Source organism: Callithrix jacchus, chromosome 12 (assembly GCF_049354715.1).
Source record: "Callithrix jacchus isolate 240 chromosome 12, calJac240_pri, whole genome shotgun sequence".
NCBI classification, from domain to species: Eukaryota; Metazoa; Chordata; class Mammalia; order Primates; family Cebidae; genus Callithrix; species Callithrix jacchus.
The window spans coordinates 17394363-17416589 of NC_133513.1; the positions used below are offsets into that span (position 1 = coordinate 17394363).

Consider the following 22227-nt stretch of genomic DNA (forward strand, 5'->3'; position numbering starts at 1 on the left):
GAAGGGTATGTGAAACATCACTCTGGCCCTAGGAGTCAGACACTGAAAGGCCTACTCAGTGCCAGGCCTCTCAGCCCTGCTTTCCCATTCCCCTTCCCTTTTCCCCAGCCACCTGTAAGTAACCAGACTGTTTAATTTCTGGCTTATTTGTCCTATATTTCTTTTGTTTTGTGCCATTTTAAACTCACCAGGTTGGTATGAAAAATTATTGACTCTGGTGGTAGAGACATATTTACTCTCACCTCATTCTTCTTGGCCACTCCTTACCTGAGGGAGAGAGGATCACACCGCTGAAAGTGGGGCTCATGGGATGAAACTAGAAACTTTATGGGTTTAGCACCTCAATATTTTTATATCTTAGCTACTTGTATATAATTTGGTAACATTTGATGTTTAACTGATTTTTTTCAAAAAATTTATTTATTGTTTTGGAGACAGAGTCTCTCTATGTCACCAAGGCTGGAGTACAGTGGCACCATCTCAGGATCTCAGCTCATGGCAACCTCCACCTCCCAGGTTCAAGCGGTTTTTGTGCCTCAGCCTCCCGAGTAGCTGGGATTACAGGTGTCTGCCACAACACATCTGGCTAATTTTTGTATTTTTAGTGGAGAAAGCGTTTCACCATGTTGGCCAGGCTGGTCTCAGACTTCTCAGCTCAGGCAGTCCACCCACCTTGGCCTCCCAAAGTACTAAGGCTAAGGGCATGGGCCATTGCACCTGGCCTAAAGTTTAACTGATATTTTATTTAGCATGTGCTAATAAAGCAAAAAGGGGATAGGATAGAATGTACCTTGTTCTGTAGTATCTTATTCACCCTCCTTTAACACTAAATACTTTATAATCACACAAATATGATATACTCCATGAAAAAAATGAAGTTTCACATGTAAGTTCCCTGTTGATGTTTGTTCCCCAACATCAAACCACTTTTATTATCCTTTTAGATTCTTTATACATTTCTAAACATTAGAAAAAATATACATTTCTAAACATGTAGGAAAAAAAATACACACACACACAAACTGTTTTATAAGTGTCAGTCTTTTTCTTTTTTTCTTTTTCTTTCTTTCATTAGTATTAAAGGTCTACTCTAACTTCTTCAGCTTCTCTTTGTGGTGTATAGTCCTGCCTCATTGTTCTTAACATTTGCAGAGTGTTTCTTGGTGAATATCCTTGCCTGTGACTCCTGACACACGTGTGGATGCTCAGCAGTGGAAATCCTGGCTGTGTCCATTCTTTATCTAGTCACTTCAGCAGCTGCTCTCCTGAGTGGCTGTGCCGTTTTGACTTTTTCCCTCAGCATCACAGCAGAATACTCGTTTCTCTACTATTGGTCAATACTTGATGTTTCCTATATCTTAAATTCTGGGCAATTTGAGGGTTAAAAGTAGTATTTTGTTTTAATTTGCTTTCTTTCAAAATAATGAGGTTGAGTTTATTTTCTGTAATTATTAGCCATCTATACACATTTCTTTTTCTGTGATTTGCCCATTTTAACAGTTTTCCTTTTCTTGTTGATTTGTATCAGTCTTTGTATATGCTAGATTTGTTCAATTTAGTCAATGTGTTTTGATCTGTCACTATACACCCTGGCACTTCTGTAGGTGCTGGGATACCAGCATGAAGCAAAGTCTCTAATTTCACAGAAATTACAGTCAGAAGAGGAAATTGGGCCAGGCATGGTGGCTCATACTTGGCACTTTATGAGGCGGAGGTGGTCAGATCACTTGAGGTCAGGAGTTTGAGACCAGCCTGGCCAACAGGGTGAACTCTTGTGCCTGTTAAAATACAAAAACTAAGGCCGGATGCGGTGGCTCATGCCTATAATCCCAGCACTTTGGGAGGCCAAGGCAGGCAGATCATGAAGTTGGGAGTTCATGACCAGACTGACCAATGTGGTGAAACCCCATCTCTACCAAAAAATACAAAAATTAGCTGGGCATGGTGGCTCATGCCTGTAATCCCAGATACTTGGGAGGCTGAGGTAGGAGAATTGCTTGAACTGGGACCCAGGAGGCAGAGGTTGCAGTAAGCCGAGACCATGCCACTGCACTCTAGCACAGAGCGAGATCTCAAAAAAAAAAAAATACATATATATATTATAAAAACTAGCTGGGTGTGGTGGTGCATGCCTGTAATCACAGCTACTTGGGAGGCTGAGGCAGGAGAGTCACTTGAGCCCAGGAGACAGAGGTTGTAGCGAGTCAAGATCATACCACTGCACTCCAGCCTGGGCCACAGAACAAGACTGTCTCTAAAAATCAAAAAAAGAGGATATTGGACCAAAGAAATCCAAGTAAAAGAAGAAGATTATGCAGATGTTAAGAAGTGCTATAAAAAACAGGGTGAGATTTTTTAGGTGAGAATGAGATTATGCAGATGTTAAGAAGTGCTATAAAAAAAAGAGAGTACCTGAGTGGTTTGGGAGCCCAGTTTCCCTTTGTAGACTCTGTCTCCTAAGTATTTGCTGTTAGGTGGGGTGGTCAAAGAAGGCTTCTCAGAGAAAGTAGGAGATCAGCCACAAGAAGTGTCTAGATAAAGAGAACAGCATGTGCCTTGGCCTGTGATCAAGGAGGACACGTCAGACCATCATAAGATGGATACAGGGGACTCCTCAGCACAGGTGATTGTCAGAGAGTTTACTTAGAGACATCCTCTCAGGAGCAGGCTTGACATCGCAGGGGCTGAGGTCTGTGTCAGGAGGAGAGGTTCCTCACCTCCTCTTCTTCCCTCTTGAGGCTAGGTTACCAGAAGGAGCTTTGCTCCAGGGGTTTGTGCATCAAGAATTGATCATTGGGTTTTGTGGTTGTTTTAAGGCATAGGCCTTTTCTTTAATAAAGGAAAATTTTCTGTTTCAGATTACCTAGGAACAGTACGATTTGGGGTTATCACAAATAAACATCTTGCGAAACTGGTATCCTTAGTACACTCTGGAAGTGTGTATTTACATAGACATTTCAACACATCACTTGTAAGTATTTTGAAATCACGTTTATATTAGTGCAGTGGTTCTTAACCTTGTTTAGGTCACGGACTCCTTTGAGAATTGGGTACAATCAATGGGCACTCTCTAGAAAAGCGCACATGATCGCACATGATTTTATATTTGAATGGAGAGTTCTTACAGCCCCACCCTAGAGCCCAGGCCCCAGGTTAAGAACCCATGCATTAGAGGGCTCTTGAATTTAACATATAGAAATTCTTTATTTATAGTCTTAGATTTTGGTACAGACTTGCAAATTTTTCTTCTTGGATAAAATTGCAGAGTTATTCTCTTGGAGTATTGTTACTCTGAGCCCATGTTCTCAGAGGTTAAGCTTCCGCTGAGTGATGTTCTCTGTTTATTCCTTTTATGAAGAGTAGTCATGTGACATGCTTTTCTCCTTAGCTGATGTAATGGATTTTTGAAGTTCTTATCAAGTCACAGTGAGAAGTTAATGGCTTCTCATCCAAGAGAGCCTTGGTTTTCCATTGTCACCTTTGTTTCCTGATTTCATTTGCTTTCTCGTGGAACAGCCTGAACTCAGCTGTTACTGAGCTTGACCTGTGTTCTGCTCAGTCCTGTGCTTCTACTCTATTGATTGCTGCTTCCTCAGTCACATCACTGAGTTTACTTTTCTGAAGTATTCTGTCTCTCTCATGTTATTGTCAGTAACTTACAGGTTGTATACAGATCAATTTCCCTGCACCCAGTGTACCCAGCCTTTAAAACCCATGCCCCCCCCTTGGCACAGTATATAAGTCTTGTGCCTTCGGAGGGACTTTTGGGCCAATTCCAGGAGTGCCCCCTTGCTCACCACTCACCCTGGCTTCTGCATGTCTCTCAGAGCCCAGATGTTATGCCTTACTTCTGTCAGTTTATATTCCAAAGGTCAAATGAATTTTTGTGTTTTCCAAATAGAAATGTTTGAGGTAGTTCAAGTATGGTTTTTCAAACTCCCATCATCTCACCTTGACAGTCACTGCCGTGGTTGTTTCTCTGCTGCCCACCTACGCTCCTTGTGCTGCTACCTAAGCTGCTTTGACATCATCAGCTTTTGCTATCTGTCATTTTCCTACATCCTTCATTTTTAGCATGTTACACAGCCTACATATATTTATTTATAGTAAAGGGTACTGAGAAAGAAATTTAAAGTAGATGAGGGAAAAAAGGTAGGACTATGAGATGAGATGGAAAATATATCAGGTTTACTGCTTCGATTTGGTAGAATTTCTTTCATCAAATGCAATAATATTGGGAGACACCATTATTTTTAAAAATACAAGCAGTGGACATCTTTGTTATGAGTCAATTTAAATCTTCATTTTGAGGAGTTTTAAATATCCCATTTCATAAATCCCTCTGAAGCATCCCTTTGGTAGTTCTGTTTGAAGCCAGTGATTTATACTGTTAGAATTAAAAAATAATTGTATATTTACGTACATTGGTTGTTTATAGCAAAACAAAGCAAAAAATTTTAAGTGTCTCTTTTATTTATTTGTACACATAAAATGTGATCCATGGCCTCGTGCAAGTTTGGGTCATTTGTTGATTAATTCAGACAAGTGTTGAGTTCCTGCTCTGTGCCTGGTGTTTGTCTAGTCATGGAGGACACAGGTGAACAGAACAGCCTGTGCCTCACAGAGACTCTGTTCTGCCCTTGTGGGGCAGCATTTAAAAGGCTAAGGTAAAAATCTAAATGATCCTTGACTCTGTAATTTCTGTTCTCTTACATATGTCTTGGTCCTTTTATAAACACCCAGTAATGTTTAATACCTGTCCTTGAACAGGGTGATAGAGGTTGTTATTGCCACCAACCGGCAGGGAGAATGATTTGTTGATAGGTAGTTCTGTGTCATGGCAGAAAGATGAATCATACAATATGGAAGTCACCTCCTGCAACCACTTTGGTTTATTCGCCACTTGTGAGGAATGCTGTCTCTGGAGAAGAGGGCGTTACCTGCACAGCAGGGGCAGGTCCCACTCCGAGCCTGGGTTTTCTCACCTGCATTGGTGGGGTTGGAACAGCGCCGATGTGCCTGGAGCCTGCCCTCCCTCACTTAGGTCTCCTTTATCCTCTGTGCCTTTGTCTTTCGCAGGTCTTCCCCAGGGAGGTCCTGAACTACACAGCCGAGAACATCTGTAAGTGGGCCTTAGAAAACCGGGAGACACTCTTTCGGTGGCTACGGCCACACGGAGGCAAGAGTCTCCTGCTGAATAATGAGCTGAAGAAAGGACCGGCGCTGTTTCTATTCATACCTTTTAATCCCCTGGCCGAAAGTCATCCTTTAATAGACGAGGTAAGAACCGTGATGTTAAAAGCACCCCATAAGAAGTAGGAAAGCCTCATCTACCTGGCCTCTCTCATCCTGTACACAGCCATTTACGCTGGCAGCTGATGGCCACCAGGAGGGGCAGCTGCGGTCTGAGCATTGCTCTTTTCCCCTTCAGATGGGCAGGAGAGAGCTCGTATCTAGGACAGGGACTGGCACAGCCTCTCTGGACATATTTATTGACAGCTGTTGGGATCTCGGGTGAGTAGGAGGAGGCAGGGAAGCCATACTGTGCCCCTCTAGGGAAAGACGAAATGCCCTCTTCTGATGTGACTGCTGTTGACCTTCCTGTTTAGGGGGTGAAATAGGGAGTGGCAGGAACACAGGCCAAGTTTAGCGTGGCCTAGGAGATGCCATTGTCTTGGGGGTCCTCAGAGATCAGGAGCAGCAGCAGCGACATTGGAACACCTTGTTTCTCTGAACCTTCCCTGTTGTGCAGAAGCCAGAGTGCTTTTCAGAAGCGGTGCCGTCAGAGCCTGCTGTTCTTGCACGTCTTCGGCTTCATCTGGTGCGCATACATTCTGGGCGAAAGTTTATTTTCTACACGGAGCATTTGGAGGCCCTTTGAGACAGCAGGCACAGTACACAGAGTGAGCCTGGGGAGTGAAATTGCATTTACTGAGGGTTTTATTTTTTCTCTCCCTCAAGGATCCCTTAATTAGCCAACACCAATTTCGGCCAGCCAGTGTACCACTGGCCAGCTAAGCAGATGCTGCCTATCCTTGAGCCCCTCAGTGCTGGCCTGGCCGCCTGCCTGTAAGGAAGGGGAGGCAGGACTTCTCACCCAGCTGGATATCTCCTTTTGCTGTTGTGGAGGTCTTTTTGCTTAAGTTCTAAGTCCCTCTGGGGAGTATTCTGAATGAATCCTGCTCTCTTTGGCTTAGAGGAAGAAAGAGGAAAGAAATAGGTTTGGTTTTTTCCCTTCTAATTAGGGAGGACTCAAAATAATAGAACATTATTTCTGAATGAATGCTGCTCTTTGGGTTAGAGGAAGAAAGAAAAGAGAAAAATAGCTTTGTTTCTTCCGCACTAATTAGGGAGGACTCAGTAAAACTTTTCTTTAGAAAATTTTCACTACATGGATAGTTTGTAAACTGAGACACTGTTTCAAATGACTAGACCTTTACTGTATCTAATATTAAGAGCCTTAAAGCTTGTTGTAGGGAAGGAAGGGTTATCCAGCACTTCATACCAATGTGATATGGCTATGGTTGTGGATTTGGAAGGTTCTCTCCTGTCTGGTTTGAGTGTGTCGGGGTCCTGTGGGAGTGGTATTTTGTGGCAGGAGCCCAGAGCCTCTGCCCAGAGGATTGTGGTTGGATCTAGGCACTTGGTGGGAAGACACTTTCTTTGCCACCTTTGTTTCCTGAATGACTGTCCCTCCAGCAACCCGCAACTCCTCCACCTATCAACATGCCTCCTTTTTATCATGGTTTTGCCTGTGGCTCCTTTCCTTGGGGCTCCTAGTATCTCTGTGAGGTGGGTACATTCCCTTAACCTCAGTGTGTGGGTGAGATGACTGAACACCAGGCAGTATCTCATAGTATTATGAATTACTCAGGCAAGCGAAGTGCGTATCCAGCACATTTCCCTCTTTGTTTCAGGTCGGTCTGGCAAATGTTTACTGAGCACTCTCCTGGGAAGCTCCAGAGTAGAATGGATAGATGGGACACCATCGCATCAGTCTTGTCCTGTGGTCTTAGAAGTGTGTCCAGTACAGGGAGTGAAATTCTGCCTGTAATTCAAAGTAGAGGACTATCAGGCCCAGGCCCAGGGTCAGGAGGAACTGGAGGAGAGAGGGTGCTATCTCAGAAAGCAGGGGCCTGGGCAGGGGAGTGGTTAGCAGAGGCTTTGGATGGGGAAAGTATTAGAGACAGACTTGTAGGGGCAGCCAGGATCTTGGTGGGTTGAGAAAAACTTACTGGAAGGAGCAGCCTGAGCAGAGGCATGAGGGAGGAGAGTTGCTGCAGGTCCTGGTGTTAGGAAGGAGGCTGGGTTTTGTGGTCTGCAGATAATTGGAGAGATCCTGAAAAACCCTTTGGAGGAGAGAGCCTTGGGCACTTCTCTGAGGATTTCAAGATTAATCATAGTCATAAAGTCATCGTTGTCATCTTTTTTTTTTTTTTTTTTTTCAGTTAGGGTCTTCTTTTGTTGCCCGGGTTGGAGTGCAGTGGCACAGTCTCAGCTTACTGCCTCCTGAGCTCAAGTGATCCTCACACCTCAGCCTCCTGAGTAGCTGGGACTACAAGTGCATGCCCCTACGCCTGGCTAATTTTTGAAATTTTCTGTAGAGATGGGTTTCACCATGTTGTCCAGGCTGGTTTCAAAAGCTCTGGGCTCAAGCATCTGCCTTCCTTGGCCTCCCAGAGTGTTGGGATTATAGGCATGAGCCACTGCACCCGGCCCACACAAGTCTTATTGACAGTGAAGAGTTGTGGCCAGAGCTGTGCGTTACTATTACTAAAGTTTTTCTGATAGCAGGGTTCCAGAAAACTGAGAAGTAGTAAGAACTCAAACTTGGGTGGTAGAGATGGAGGATGGAAAGTAGGGTCTAGGATAAGGGAAACTGTGACACAGTGACTAGAGTGAAGAAGCCATTGGGCATTCGGGTTAGGTGGGAAGGATGAATGTTGTACTTACATAATGTGAGCTGTAAATTCATTAGCTTGTTGAACGTGAAAGACTTAGGTGCCTTTATTTTTCCATTATCACCTTAGGCCTAATATTGGGCAGAAAGTTGAGGATGCTTGCATTGTTGAGAAGAGAGAGGTCATCTTAGAGTGAGGGAAATAGAGTTGGAGGCATGCCAAGCACAGACGTTCTGGTTGGACAATTGTACTGTGGTACATGTAGGATACCAGGCAGGAGTGACTGTATGGTGGCCACAGCAAGCCAGACTGGGTAGCTGCTCCTACACACATGCATACCTGCATGTGCACCCATACACGTACCTGTGTGTACACACACACAAAAGCATACAACCTGACACCAGCATAAGGCCACTGACACCCTAGTGTGTCTAGACAGTTCTAGAGAGGTTATAAGACATCGTAGTGTGTATTACACAATTTGTTAACCAAAGGAAATGCTTACCTCAGCCAGCAAAGAGTCTTTTTGTGACTTGTTTTCTATTTTAAAAGCGTTTATTTGAGGCATTCACATATCTGAATCTGGTAAGCAAAGGCATGCTTATCATGTTCAGACTTACAGATTTCCCTGATTAAAGAAAATAGAAGGAAACATCTAATGTGCGAACAGTTAAAGTTATTTGCCAAGATTTCCTTAATTATTCACATGTAATTAAGTGACAGTAAGTGATACACATAATGTGACATAACTTGAGTTGTGTTTTCAAAATTGCATATTACATAAAAGGAATAGAAACATAAATACCACTTCATAAGAGAAAAATGATAATGCCTAACTCTTTAAGAGCATTGCTGGTGAGCACAGTGGCTCATGTCTGTAATCCCAACACTTTCAGAGGCTGAGGCGGGTGGATCACATCACCTGAGGACAGGAGTTCAAGACCAGCCTGGCTAACATATAAAAATTAGCTGAGCATGGTGGTGTGCACCTGTAGTCCCAACTTCTTGGGAAGCTGAGGCAGGAGAATCGCTTGAACCTGGGAGGCGGAGGTTGCAGTGAGCCAAGATCGGGCCACTGCACTCTAGCCTGTGCAACAGGAGCAAAACTCCGTCTCAAAAAAAAGTATTGCTGGTTGGATGCAGTGGCTCACACTTGTATTCCCAGCACTTTTGGAGGCCGAGGCAGGAGGATCACCTGAGGTCAGGAGTTCAAGACCAGCCTGGCCAACATAGTGAAACCATGTCTCTACTAAAAATCCAAAAAATTAGCTAGGTAAAATAAAAATAGAAAAAATTAGTTGGGCGTGGTGATGCATCCCTATAATCCCAGCTACTTGAAAGGCTAAGGCAAGAGAGAATTGCTTGAACCCATAAGGCAGAGGTTGCAGCTGAGATCAGGCCATTTTACTGCTGCCTGGGCGACAAGAGCAAAACTATGTCTCAAAAAAAAAAAAAAAAAAAAAAAGCATTGCTGTAGACAAAATTCTTTCTTCAATTAAAAATATTCTTCACATGGCTGCTTTGTTTATGAGATACTAAAGATAGGAGAGATGAAGAAATACTTTTCTAGAAATTTTCTTCTCTATTATGTAATTAATTACTTGGATTTCTATAAAAGATTACAGTAAATCTTGAAGTCTTATGGAAGTTTTGGGGGGAGTGGGTGGGAGTAATTGTCTGTTACTGTGTCTTTGAATATAAAGCAGTACCAGGTTAGGGCCAGAGGGCATCCAGGCTCTTCACAGATTATATAGGCTTGACCTTGTTAGTACAGCATGCTGTCAGAGCTTCAGCCAAAAACGGCTGAGATGTTTTTGTGTGGGGAAATACAATTTCAAGCACTGGCCTGTCATCTAAAGTGACTTCTTTTCTTCGCCCAGTAGGTCTCTGGTGGGTTATAGTGACTTTTTTATGCCAGTTAGTTTACAAGTTTTATGTAATATTTAGAGAGTTTAGAGAGTTAATTCAAAACATACATATTTGTACAGGAAAATAAATTGTTTCAACAAATAATTTATTTTCCTGTACAAATATGTATGTTTTGAATTAACTCTAAATTTTACATACAACTTTTTAAAATTTTTATGTACGTATTTTTATAAAACTTTTTAAAATTGGAAATGCACTCATTAAATTGTTTTACACAAATACACACACACTTTAACGAAACAAAATCCTGAGTGACACCACCCTGTAACTACCTGGTGAGATTTGATTCAAGTTGACACACTCTTCTGTTTTAGAGAGTAAATGCCTTTGGATTATAACTCATTTGTCCTTCTCAAGAAACTAGAATGAGAGGTGAGTAATAAAACATTCTTTTTGGAAGAGGAAGAGTCTTGGAATAAAATGTAAATCCAAATTGCCAATATGGCCTGAGAGTAAAGTGGCAAATCTTACCAAGAAAGGGGAATGTGTCCATTACCCTGAGCTGCCACTCATTCATCAGAGATTTACTGAACATTTGTTATGTGCCTAGCTCTGTGCTAGGCCCCAGGGATGGCAGGATAAATCAAATGTGGTTTCTGCCCATGAGGATCCATAAGCTTGTGGGGAAGAGGGATGTCTCAGCAGAAGCTTGTGAGACTGTAGAAGGGGCCTCAGGGACACTGGATGTATAGAAACTAGCTGGGAGTAGGGTTAGCTTCTCTAAAGCAGCTGCCCTGGTGCTGGACCTTGGGAACAGATGGAGGAGGTGGTATCCCCTGCCAGGCCTCCGTGAAGGCGTGGCATTGCAGGAGGGCCTGGTCTGTTCTGAAATGGGTCGGGTGAGACTGGAACACCAAACAGGCCAGATTGTGTAGAGGTTTTATCTCACAGGCAACATACCATTTGGCCCAGGAGTGTCATGCCTGGGGTAGTATTTTTAAAAATATAGTAATCACCTCCCCTGTACCCTCTTCTATCCCACTGCATGTTCTTGGTGATACGTTCCAAGACCCCCAGTGAATGCCTGAAACCACAGTTGGTACTGAACCCTGTATATACTACACATAAATTTCACTTTTCTTCATAATTTTATGAGTAGAATATTTGTTCTTAAGAAGACTTTAGCAACCTCACCATTTTGTTTTCTTATTGAGACTTTCACCATTTCACTTAAAGGAAGCATTTTGGCTTCTCTTTGGCATATCTGAATTGCCAGCATCACTACCCTTGCACTTTGGAGGCCCTTGTAATAAATAAAGGGTCAGCTGAACACAAGCACTGCGATACTGAGACAGATGATCTGATAACTGAGTTGGCTACTAAGAAACAGGCTGGTAGCTTTTTTGTAATGGCAAAAACTTTTTGTAATGGCTCAAAATTTTTGTAATGGCAAAAATTTCATCATTTAAAACTTAAGACATGTTTATTTCTGTAATTTTCCATTTAATAGTTCTGAACCAGAGTTGACCATGGGTAACTGAAATTGCAGAAAGAGAAATGTGGCTAAGGGGGTGCTAATTCCTCAGTCATCCCCCAGCCTCTCACCAACTTTGCCCTAAATTTCAGATCACCGAAGTGGCCTTGGAGTACAACAACTGTCATGGGGACCAGGTGGTGGAGCGTATTCTTCAGCATCTGCGGCGGGTGGATGCTCCAATGTTGGAGTCCCTAGCCCTGGAACCGCCAGCTCAGCTGCCAGACCCACCGCTGATCACAGCATCCCCCTGCTGCAACACTGTGGTGCTGCCCCAATGGCATTCCTTCTCCAGGACCCACAACGTCTGTGAACTCTGTGTCAACCAGACCGCTGTGGGTGTGAAGCCGAGCTCGGTCAGCATGCCACAGTGCAGCTTTTTTGAAATGGCAGCAGCTTTGGATTCTTTCTACCTCAAGGAGCAGACCTTTTATCATGTGGCATCAGACAGCATAGAATGCAGCAATTTTTTAACCTCCTATAGCCCCTTCAGCTACTACACTGCATGTTGCAGGACCATAAGCAGGGGTGTGGCAGGCTTCATTGATTCTGAACTTGAAGCCCCTACCATTGCATTTTCTTCCTTTGAGAAGAAATGTGAGGTTGATGCCCCAAGCTCCATTCCTCACATTGAGGAGAACAGGTATCTCTTTCCAGAAGTAGACATGACTAGCACAAACTTCACAGGCCTGAGCTGCAGAACCAACAAGACTCTCAACATCTACCTTTTGGATTCAAATTTGTTTTGGTTATATGCGGAGAGACTGGGTGCTCCAAGCTCCACTCAGGTGAAAGAATTTGCCACAATTGTTGACATGAAAGAAGAGTCTCACTACATTTTGGATCCAAAGCAAGCATTGATGAAGCTCACCCTAGGTACTGTAGGCAGTTTATTTCTCCAAGCATTGTACGTTTTGTTTGACGTCATATGGGTAAATTTTATTGACGGCTCTCATTACATTTAATTGTGGGGTGATACCAGCTCTGTAGCTCATTTTAAGTCTTGAGACTACCATCGGTCATAATTTTCAAGAAGTTAATTTTGTCTATTAAATGGAACAGAAACATCCTAACTCTAAATTTTGGATAAGTTTGTTATTTATTCCATGGGGGTTAAAGTCCCACTTTCTAAATTGGCGATTAGACATTTCACATATCTAAGGTAGAAGAAGCTGGAGGGAGTGAGGACTTGGGGACTGGAACTGGCAGGGAGGTGAAGAGCCATTCTGGTGGGATGTCCTGGGGGCTGATGAAAGTGAGCCTTGACTACAGAGCTGCCTTGCCTCCCTTTTTGTCTCACAGGTTAAAATGTCTAAGGATCAAGGCCACAAGACTTAATTTGTTCTGCTGCTGTTTTACTGAGGAATACTGCTAGGACCTGGGATGCCTAGATTATATCAAGTGTAAAGTGCAGTAAACAAGTGTCAGTTGCAAACTAGCAAAAGCAAAACCCATTTTTTGAGGAGTAACTCTCCATGATGAGAAAGCATCCAGGGCTTGCCCCGAGGCTTGGCAGCAACATTAGGCTGAACCACAGTGGCCTGTTCCCAGGGCTTTGCTGACACCCTTGACTACATGCAATGAAGTGAGAATTCAAAAGCCATGTTAGGTCAGCCTCATTGGAAACGTGTGGGAGGGTCAGTGTATGCCACATGGAGAAAGGAGGAATTTTGTAGGGAAGGAAACCTTTTCTATTAAGTTTTATAAAGTATGAAATCAACAGTAAGACTCAGAGCTTGTACATGCAAGTTTTTTTAGCCATTCTCTTTCAAATACAGGTGAAACTTGTTTCTTACATTAGATACATTTGTGAAAAGGCTTTATGTAAATACTGATTTTTCTACATCAAATTATATATTATAAATTCAAGAGTTCCTCAGTGTTTAAAAGAACCCTGTGACCAGTCACTTTTTGAAGGGCATAATCTAATGATAATACAGATTACTCCCAATTCATGTTTTCTAAAGTTATTTTGATGTGTTTTCTTAAAATGAAACAATTTTTTTTTTAATGGGAAACAGACTCCAGAGAAATGGGGTCAGTGCTCCCACAAGCATGTATTTTTGAGGTAGTGTGTATGAGATTTTCCTGAATTCTGTTCAGTAATGCTCAAGTGTTTAATGACCTCATAATGTGTTCACTTTGAATTTAAGGGTAATTGAAAGAAGCCTTTTTTAGATTTCTTTCCATCTCTGTATCTCCTCTGAAATGTTTAGCCTTGCTGTTCTTTGTCCTGTAGTTGGTGACAGAATTTTTAGGGAGCTTGTAAAAAACATCTACTGTGTGTCGTTGTTGGTTTAGAGAGTTAACTCATAAGTCAGCTATCTCTATGGCAGTTTCAGAATTTAGGCTTTATTCAGATTAGGAAATAATTCTTGGTTTCATGTTTCAAAAACATAGCCAGCTAAGTGCTATTTAGATTCTGATCGTGAATTCCTTTTAGTATTCACATGACATTCTTCACTTCTTCCTCCATTCTGCACTGCATTGATTGGGACCTCAAAATGGAGGGAGTTAGAAGAAAGAAAAAGAGGCCGGGCGTGGTGGCTCACACCTGTAATCCAAGCACTTTGGAGGCCAAGGCGGGCAGATGACCTGAGGTTGGGAGTTCAAGACCAGCCTGACCAACATGGTGAAACCCTGTCTTTAAAAAAATAATGAAATAATAAAAAGAACTGAAACTCTAGCTGAGTGCAGTGGTGTACACCTGTAGTCCCAGCTACTGTGGAGGCCAAGGTAGGAGGATTGCTTGAGCCCAGGAGTTCAAGGCTGCAGTGAGCTATGCATGCAGCACTGTACTCCAGCCTGGGTGACAGAGTGAGACCCTGTCTCTTAAAAAATAAGAAAAGAAAAGTGAAATTCAAATTACTATTGCTTCCAGTGAAGCAAAGGACTCTGAAGATGGCAGAATATGTGGGAAGGATAAAACTTTTGGTTCAAGTTAGGTTTTTGATTATTTATAGGTTTTATTTATAGGTTTTATTTATGTATTTTTTTACTACATATAATTTTTTCTTAACCTTTAAAAAAAAGAAACTTGAAGAACCTTCATAAAGGAAACAAAAAAAACATAGCTCATCTTCAAATTAATGAGCATTTAAACACATTCCACATTACTGTAGCTTGTGCAATTTCTACATTGTGTAGTTAAGCTTAAAGGTCTCCGTATTACAGAGTGAAATTTCTTGAAAAGATTGTGGCTTGTTGATGATTTATATAGTCTCACCTGGTGTCTATTTGTGGAGCAGTCCTTTTAAAAAAAGAATAGTCTATGAATATTAGAACATCTAACCCTGCATAGTGTTTTGTTATCTAAATTACTGTGTCTGCTGAGTTAATACTACCAGAGCTAAACCTGATGCCACCTGGGCAGCTTTGTGTGGGGTTTTGCTGATAGGTGAAATGTTAAAAATGTGAGCCTATGAAGTCATTTGAGTTTTTAAAATGTGGAGTTTAAAAGTAGGCCAGCTATTTTCCTTGTACCTAGAGAAGAGTTGATCTCATTTTCTCTTTATTTTTAGAGTCTTTTATTCAAAACTTCAGCGTTCTGTACAGTCCCTTGAAAAGGCATCTCATTGGAAGTGATTCTGCCCAGTTCCCGTCTCAGCATTTAATCACTGAAGTGACAACTGATACCTTTTGGGAAGTAGTCCTTCAAAAACAGGTATGTGGTCACGAGAGGAAAAAGTCAAGCCCTCTATTCCCCTTAAAAAAATAATTTCCAAAGCTGCAGCTGTTGGGTGAGCAGACGTTTTTGATGTATAGAAGAGCCATGTGACGGTTTGATTTCAGACCGTGAATGAATTAAATTTCAGAAAAGTGCTCGAAAAAGCACAGAATTAGAAGGACTGAAAGATGAAAATTTTCACTACAGTATTTACATAGGTAGCATTTATGGAGTGCGTGCTGGATTCTAAGCAATGAGGAAGAGCTCATTTCCTGGTGTAAGTAACAGCTGTCTTCCCCTTCCCACAGGACGTTCTCCTTCTCTATTATGCTCCATGGTGCGGCTTCTGTCCATCTCTCAATCACGTCTTCATCCAGCTAGCTCGTAACCTGCCCATGGACACATTCACTGTAGCAAGGTGAGCAGGCGTGTTGTGCATGGGCTGTGTGCCAATTTTCATTCTTTGCAGCTTAGCCATATGGTGTGCGAAGGTCTGCCCATTTTCTATTAACCTTTGGTATGACTTGGCTGGATTTAATTGTCAGGTTGAAGCTATGAGCAAAGCCTCATTGAAACTGAACTTTTCCTCATGAATTCTGAGTGTTCCTTCCATGATGTTGATGTTTAGCCCTGACTAGATTTGTAGGTGGCCAAGTGCAGTTCTGTGGGGAGAGCCCTGACCTGGTTTTCAGGATAGCCCCTTGGAATACCATGGGACAGTTGCCCCAGGCAATGCCAGTGGGCCCTGGGATCTTGAGTAGGTCTCTCCACCAGCCCTGGTTTTCCTCATTTGCAAAATTAAGAGGAAGGATCTGTAAATATCCACGTTCTAGTATTGTGATTCCATGGGTACTGTGTGTGGGCTTTTGAGTAAACAAAATTCTTAAAAATAATTTTTTGAAAAAGAAGCATCAAATACAGAGTTTTTAGATGGGGGTATAAGCAGTTTTGGGTGGGGAAAATTGTTTAAATTTAGCCCCCTACCTCTGAAAAACCCTCCAGATAGATAAAAGTTAAATATAAAAAAACAAAAAATAGCAGGATTTGTTGGTTCCTCTGAGAGATGGAAACTTTCCAAAGTGGAAGCAGTTAAAAAATAAAGAAAGAAAAATGGACAGATTCCGCTAGAAATACATGCAGTGAAAACAGGGAAAGCAAACGAAAAGGGGGACTATTAATATCTTTTCCAGTGTCTGTATGTCACCTGTTACATGCACTGTAAGTAAAAATTAGAGCCAAATCTGAGGAGTGACTCTGCTGGGAGACTTTTAGATATACATATTACCTGATTTAGTCCTCGGGACGCTCAGTGAAGCCAGTCTGGTTAAAAAAAGAAAGTGCTCTTTTTATTGAGGAGACTGAGGCATAGAAAAATTAGACAAGCTGCCAGAGCTTCAACCTGCAAATGAGTGACCAGGATTGAATCAGGCATTTATACTCTAGCCTCCCCTCCAGATTAAAATGCTTTAGGAAATAGCTGAGACAGATGCCTTCGTGAACAAAGGACGTGAGCAGGTTTTTCTTTAGAAGAGAGAGTAAATAAGTGGGGAAATTATAATCTAATAAATATAAATTAAAACAGTAACAAAGTGTCATTTAACATATTAAATTAATCAGTGCTTTTAAGTGGCAGAATCTTGTGTTGATAAAATAAAATGGAAACTGCAGTCAGATGTATCTAATGGAATGAGTACGTACATTGCCATAACTCTTTTGGAACAGATTTTGGCAACATTCACAAGAAATAAACAAAAACAGTTAACACATTTTTGACCCAGTTAATTTTACTTTGGAGAAGTAATGGAATAGGACTTACAGAGAAGCATGAGCTCATCATTATAGCACTGTTTATATCTACCAGGAGAGGAATGTTTCAGTAAATTATGGCTGGGCATTTAATGGAGTTTTTATCCCTTAACAATGCTTTTCATACAATTAATGGAAAAGAATAGAGTATGAAATATATGACAACTGTTCTTTAAAATATATAAGCAGATAGGCCATGCACCGTGGGTGAGGTAGTATAGACATCATTTTCCGTATTAGAAAGTTAATGTAAAATCTGCTAAGAAAATAGGCTGTTTTTGGCCTCTCTGCAGATTTTCAACATAAAGAGGGTATAATTTTCCATCTTCAGAGAGGCTTGATTTTGCTCAATGATTTCCTTTCTGTTTCCAGAAATATTCAGGGATTAAAATACTTGGCTAGCTCCTGTCAGGTGAGACGTGAACTACTCTTCAGGTGTCAGTGAGGCATTTTTTTGCAAGTTCATTTTTCCTTTCAGGATGTCGGGTCGCCACTCAGTGGAAAGTGTCCACATAGTGGAAAGTTGCATGTCTTGGAAGTATCAGTGCCCAGTTCACACCTGGTAGTAGTGCACTCATTGTGAAGGGGCTAGCCCGGTGTGGGGTCTAAAAATTGCACCAGGTTCTTGAGGTTATCTGAGAAGATTCTTTCAAGTTAGCATTTCTTGGGCTGATCTGCCATTTCTGTTTTTCTCTTTTGCCAGGATTGATGTGTCTCAGAATGACCTTCCTTGGGAATTTATGGTTGATCGTCTTCCTACTGTCTTGTTTTTTCCCTGCAACAGGTAATGCCAATTTTTTTTTTTCACTAGTGGGCAGTTGGGATTCTTTTGTGGAGGTCTGAAAATGAAATGCCTTTAAGATGTAAATCATTCATTATGTTCAAATAATGTTCACTTAGGAGTCAGGCACTACAGCCCACGCCTGTAACCCCAACACTTTGGGAGGCTGAGGTGGGCAGATTGCTTGAGCTCAGGAAGTTGAGACCAGACTGGCCAACATGATGAAACCCCATCACTACACAAAATAGCCAGGCATAGTGGCATATGCCTGTAATCCCAGCTACTCTGAGGCTGAGGCATGAGAATCTCTTAATCCTGGGATACAGAGGTTGCAGTGAGCCAAGATCACACCACACTACACTCCAGCCTGGGCGATGGAGCAAGACTGTCTCAAAAAAAAAAAACTGCCTTGGGGACACAGGGTAAAAGGCCTGTAGTGTCAAGATGTTATGTGTGGTACGGATCTTTTAACAGAAGGTTGCTCTTCCCACAGTCTATCTCTTACCGAGGCTTCAATGGAGCTGTGAGATTTCTTAGCTTTCATGGCCTATGTGAACATATGGAGGACTCAGAGACTGACAGGAAAAGACCCCATGTTTGTGTGGGTCAAAACAGCAGAGTATCTTTGGAGCCCTGCCTGCCTCAAGCCTTCCACATGCCTGCCTGTCTCTTAATTGGCCTCCCAGCATCTCCTCATCCCTCTCATTCAGAGGACAGGGTGGCTTTCTTGCTCATGGCAAGATGGAGCAGAAATCCCATCCTTGCCTTGGTTCCAGGAGCCCTGCAAAGGGACTTTCTCCCATGTGTGCAGACTGCTGTGAATGTCTGCCATGGGGTGGTTACTTAATTTTTTTCACACTTGCCTAGCCAGTGTTCCAGGTGCAGATCTTCACAGCAACTACCCCAAAAGCCGTAGCAAGCAGGACATTCACAAGGGGGAGTGGACTTCTAGTTAATGAATGTAGATGGCAGATGTTTCAGAAAAGAAAACAAACGCTTGGTCCTTTAGAGCCTAATATACTGGACGTTTGCTCCCTTTTTATAGATTCCTTCTGGTTTTTAGAAAGTTGAGTCCTTCTGGGGACCCACTCACATGGCTTTGACAATATCGTCTCTCCAGGGGAAAGTGTCGCATCATTTAGGGAGTCCCTGACTCGCATGTGTGACTTTTGCTGTTTTAATTACCTGCCTCCCTTTTGCAATTCAGCTTGTCATGTTTCTCTAGGAGAGTGTTTGCTTCATATCTGTTGAATCATTCCCTTGGTTTTTGTTCTGTATCTCAAAGCATATTTGCTGGAATACTTCTGTGGTAGTAGGGTCTTGTCAAATCATGCACTAAAAACAGAATGTGACTCACCCTTTTTTACTGCTGACTGAGTTGTGATGAGGCTTTTTCTTTCTAAGCAGTGTTTAAATTACCACATAGTCCAGGAATCACGGACAGTAACACTAACAGTTTCATCTCTGTGGCACAGGAGTTGGGCATGTAGTTTAATGATGAATAAATTTTGAATTATTTGAATTCCAAATTAAAAAAAAGAAAAATATTAAAATCATAGCACCCAGCACATTCCTTTTAATGAAGAAGTTCTCAGCAGCTGGCGGAAATGAATCTGTTTAGAAGACATAGGCAAAACAGGTGACAGGTCAGGACGTCATCTGGAGACCTGCATCTGGGCTAAGTGACCTTCATTCTGAAGCTGCCAAGTGTAGTAAACATGAAGAGGAGCGCATTTCTCTGGCCCCATGCTGGGCACTTGCTGCAGCCCTGCAGCCCCTTACCCTTATCCTTGACCTGGAAAGGTCAAGAGTGTAAATATATAAGAAGACTGTCCACTTCTCTTTTAATGGAAGGAAGTTGGTAAACAAAGTCTTATGGCTTTGGAATGGAATTTTTCTCATTTCCTAAAAATAAATGGTAGTCAGAAGTAAAGTATGCTCATCATGTACTGGTCCCAAGCGAGTGTTTGGTTTAGCCAGAAGGTAAATGGGCAAACAGCATGAGCTGACAGGTTGCAAAAGAGGAAATAAAAAAGGGTATTTGATAACATGTAGTAAGACCTTTTTCACTGTCCACCTGTGTATGCTATTTTTAGTGAAAATAATATGAGATTGTATATTTACTATGATAAAATAGAAACTTGTACATGTGTTAGGTGGAAATGTTCACAGAAGTTGAGGTGTCGATAGTGATTTCAGAGGAGTGAGATTGCAAGTGATTTGAAGGTGCTTCTTGTATGTTTTTACATCCCTTGTGAATTGTCTACAAAGTATAAAAATCATGAAGGAAAAAATATGCAAGAGCCTGTCCTCAGGAGGAAGAGGCAGGGGAGGGGCCTTGAGGGAGACAGAGTCTTCCTGTGCAGATGTGTCTCAGAGCCACTTGCTCCACTGAGCAGGTGCTCCTCTAGCCAGCACTTGCATCAGACTCTGTGACAGTTCAAAATGTAGGTGCTTTGGCCTGGCCCTGGGCCAGGTGATGAGTGGGAGATGGGTGCCCCTGTCCACCACAGGGAAAGAATCACACTTTTTTTTTTGGACACGGACTCTTGCTCTGTTGCCCAGGCTGGAGTGCAGTTGCGTGATCTCAGCTCAGTACAACCTCTACCTTCCTGGTTCAAGTGATTCTCCTGTCTCAGCCTCCCAAGTAGCTGGGACTACAGGTACATGCCACGACGCCCAGCTAATTTTTTATATTTTTAGTGGAGACGGGATTTCACTGTGTCAGCCAGGATGGTCTCTATCTCCTGACCTCATGATCCGCCCGCCTTGGCCTTCCAAAGTACTGGGATTATAGATGTGAGCCACCTTGCCCAGCCAGAATCATACTTTTTTGGAGGTGTGCCCTGCCATTCCCTCAGGATTAGAGGAGAGTGGAATAGACATTGGGACCTGTTACCACCACACTTTCACATTACTGCTTTCCTGGAAGTAGATTGTTGATATTCTGTGTACTTGCCACTTTAACAAAGTGTTTTAGCATGCCCATTAGGGACATTCATGGAGAGTGCACCAAGACCTCTTAGCAGAGAGCATGCTCGCAAATGTCACTGTCCTGTAAATTTCTTGAGATAGACATACTGAGGGATCTTGGCAGCTTTTTCTGGGAAGTAATTTACCTTTACTCTGCCTCGTAAGATCAGTCTTGTGCCTTGGAAGGTTGGGGCAAGTCCAGCTTCTGTATTGTTTCATGGGCCCACTTCACAGGGCCATGATATGTTTTTAGTTGCTCTGGGGGTGTTTTTGTTTTTTTATTTTTGAGACAAGGTAGCACTGCAGCCTGGAACTTCTGGGCTCAGGCCATCCTCCCACGTCAGGCTCCCAAGTAGCTGGATCTACAGGTGTGTGCCACTTTGCCCAGCTAATTATTTTATTTTTTTTGTACAGATGAGGCCTTACTATATTGTCCAGGCTGGTCTCAAACTCCTGGCCTCAAGCGATCCTCCTGCCTCATCCTCCCAAAGTACTGGGATTACAGGTACCCAGGGCCACACCCAGCTTTGTCATTTGAATGTCTGAGATGCCCCACTTGAAGAAAATTTATATATTAAGAAAACTAAGCTTGGCCAGGTGCAGTGGCTCATGCCTGTAATCCCAGCGCTATGGGAAACCGATGCAGGCAGATCACAAGGTCAGGAGTTTGAGATCAGTCTGGCCAATATGGTGATACCCCATCTCTACTAAACATACAAAAATTAGCCGGGAGTAGTGATGGGCACCTGTAATCCCATCTACTCGGGAGGTTGAGGCAGGAGAATCACTTGAACCTAGGAGGTAGAGGTTGCAGTGAGCTGAGATCATGCCACTACCCTCCAGCCTGGGAGACCGAGCAAGACTCCATCTCAAAAAAAAAAAAAAAAAAAAAGAAGAAAAAAATGAAGCTTTAAAGGAGGGGATGGTCAAATGCATACCCCCAAATTTTATGCTATTTTTAGTGAAAATAATATGAAAGATAAAATAGAAACTGTTTTATGGTTGGGTGCAGTGGCTCTGGGCAGCCGAGCTCTGGAGTCCCTGCTGTTGACTTCTATTCTGTTAACACCTGAGGGAGACAAACCTGGCTGCCGGCCTGCCTCATACATAAGTGCATAAAGCTGGTAGTTTTGGTGGATTGCAGCCAGACTGTACAGGCACAGGTAAATAGAAGTATGAGAGAAACTTCATCAGATGATTAAATGACAAGTTCTGGAGAGAAATTTTCTAGATCTCTAGATCAGGACCTGGAACAAAGCTGTGGGAAAACCCCTTCCTTTGTCACTTCCTTCCTTTTTCTGTGCTCTCAGGGCTGGGCAGCCAGAATCCTAGTCCCTTGGTCGGTCTGTTTGCCAGGGATCAGATTGCCGGTGTGAACCAAATGTACCCAGGGATCGGGGGTAAAGTCACCCCCAGTTGAGAACCCCTGCCTTAGATAATGTGTAAGAAATGCTTGCTAAAGTAATAGGTTGAGTATCCTTCAAGTTCTTTCTATTTCTCTGGGCACTGTCAGTGGGCACAGAGGGACATAGGTGGGACAGTCCTGCCTCCCCTGGACGCTCTTCCTGACACAGCCACTGGGCATCTCCGAGCACACAGAGGCCCCCTGCCCACACACTCCCAGGGCCCTGCATCACTGGCTTTAGGCCTGGGCCTAGGAACTCCTGTCTTTCTTGGACTGTGTGGGTGAATCTGA

General features: G+C 42.7%; 1 protein-coding gene across 10 annotated transcripts in view; it reads left to right on the forward strand.

Annotated features, from left to right (window-relative positions):
- Window positions 1-22227, forward strand: part of TXNDC11 (thioredoxin domain containing 11) — a 71837-nt gene that overhangs the window by 41196 nt on the left and 8414 nt on the right. For 6 of the 10 annotated variants that reach the window (XM_035267016.3, XM_035267014.3, XM_009009198.4 and 3 more), the window contains 6 exons: window positions 2859-2971; window positions 5080-5280; window positions 11397-12180; window positions 14826-14968; window positions 15280-15389; window positions 17481-17561. In XM_035267016.3, the coding sequence (XP_035122907.3) occupies window positions 2859-2971; window positions 5080-5280; window positions 11397-12180; window positions 14826-14968; window positions 15280-15389; window positions 17481-17561 (1432 nt within the window). The remainder of the gene's footprint in view (window positions 1-2858; window positions 2972-5079; window positions 5281-11396; window positions 12181-14825; window positions 14969-15279; window positions 15390-17480; window positions 17562-22227) is intronic. The other 4 variants (XM_078344745.1, XM_078344747.1, XM_078344744.1 and 1 more) reach the window with 1 other exon arrangement.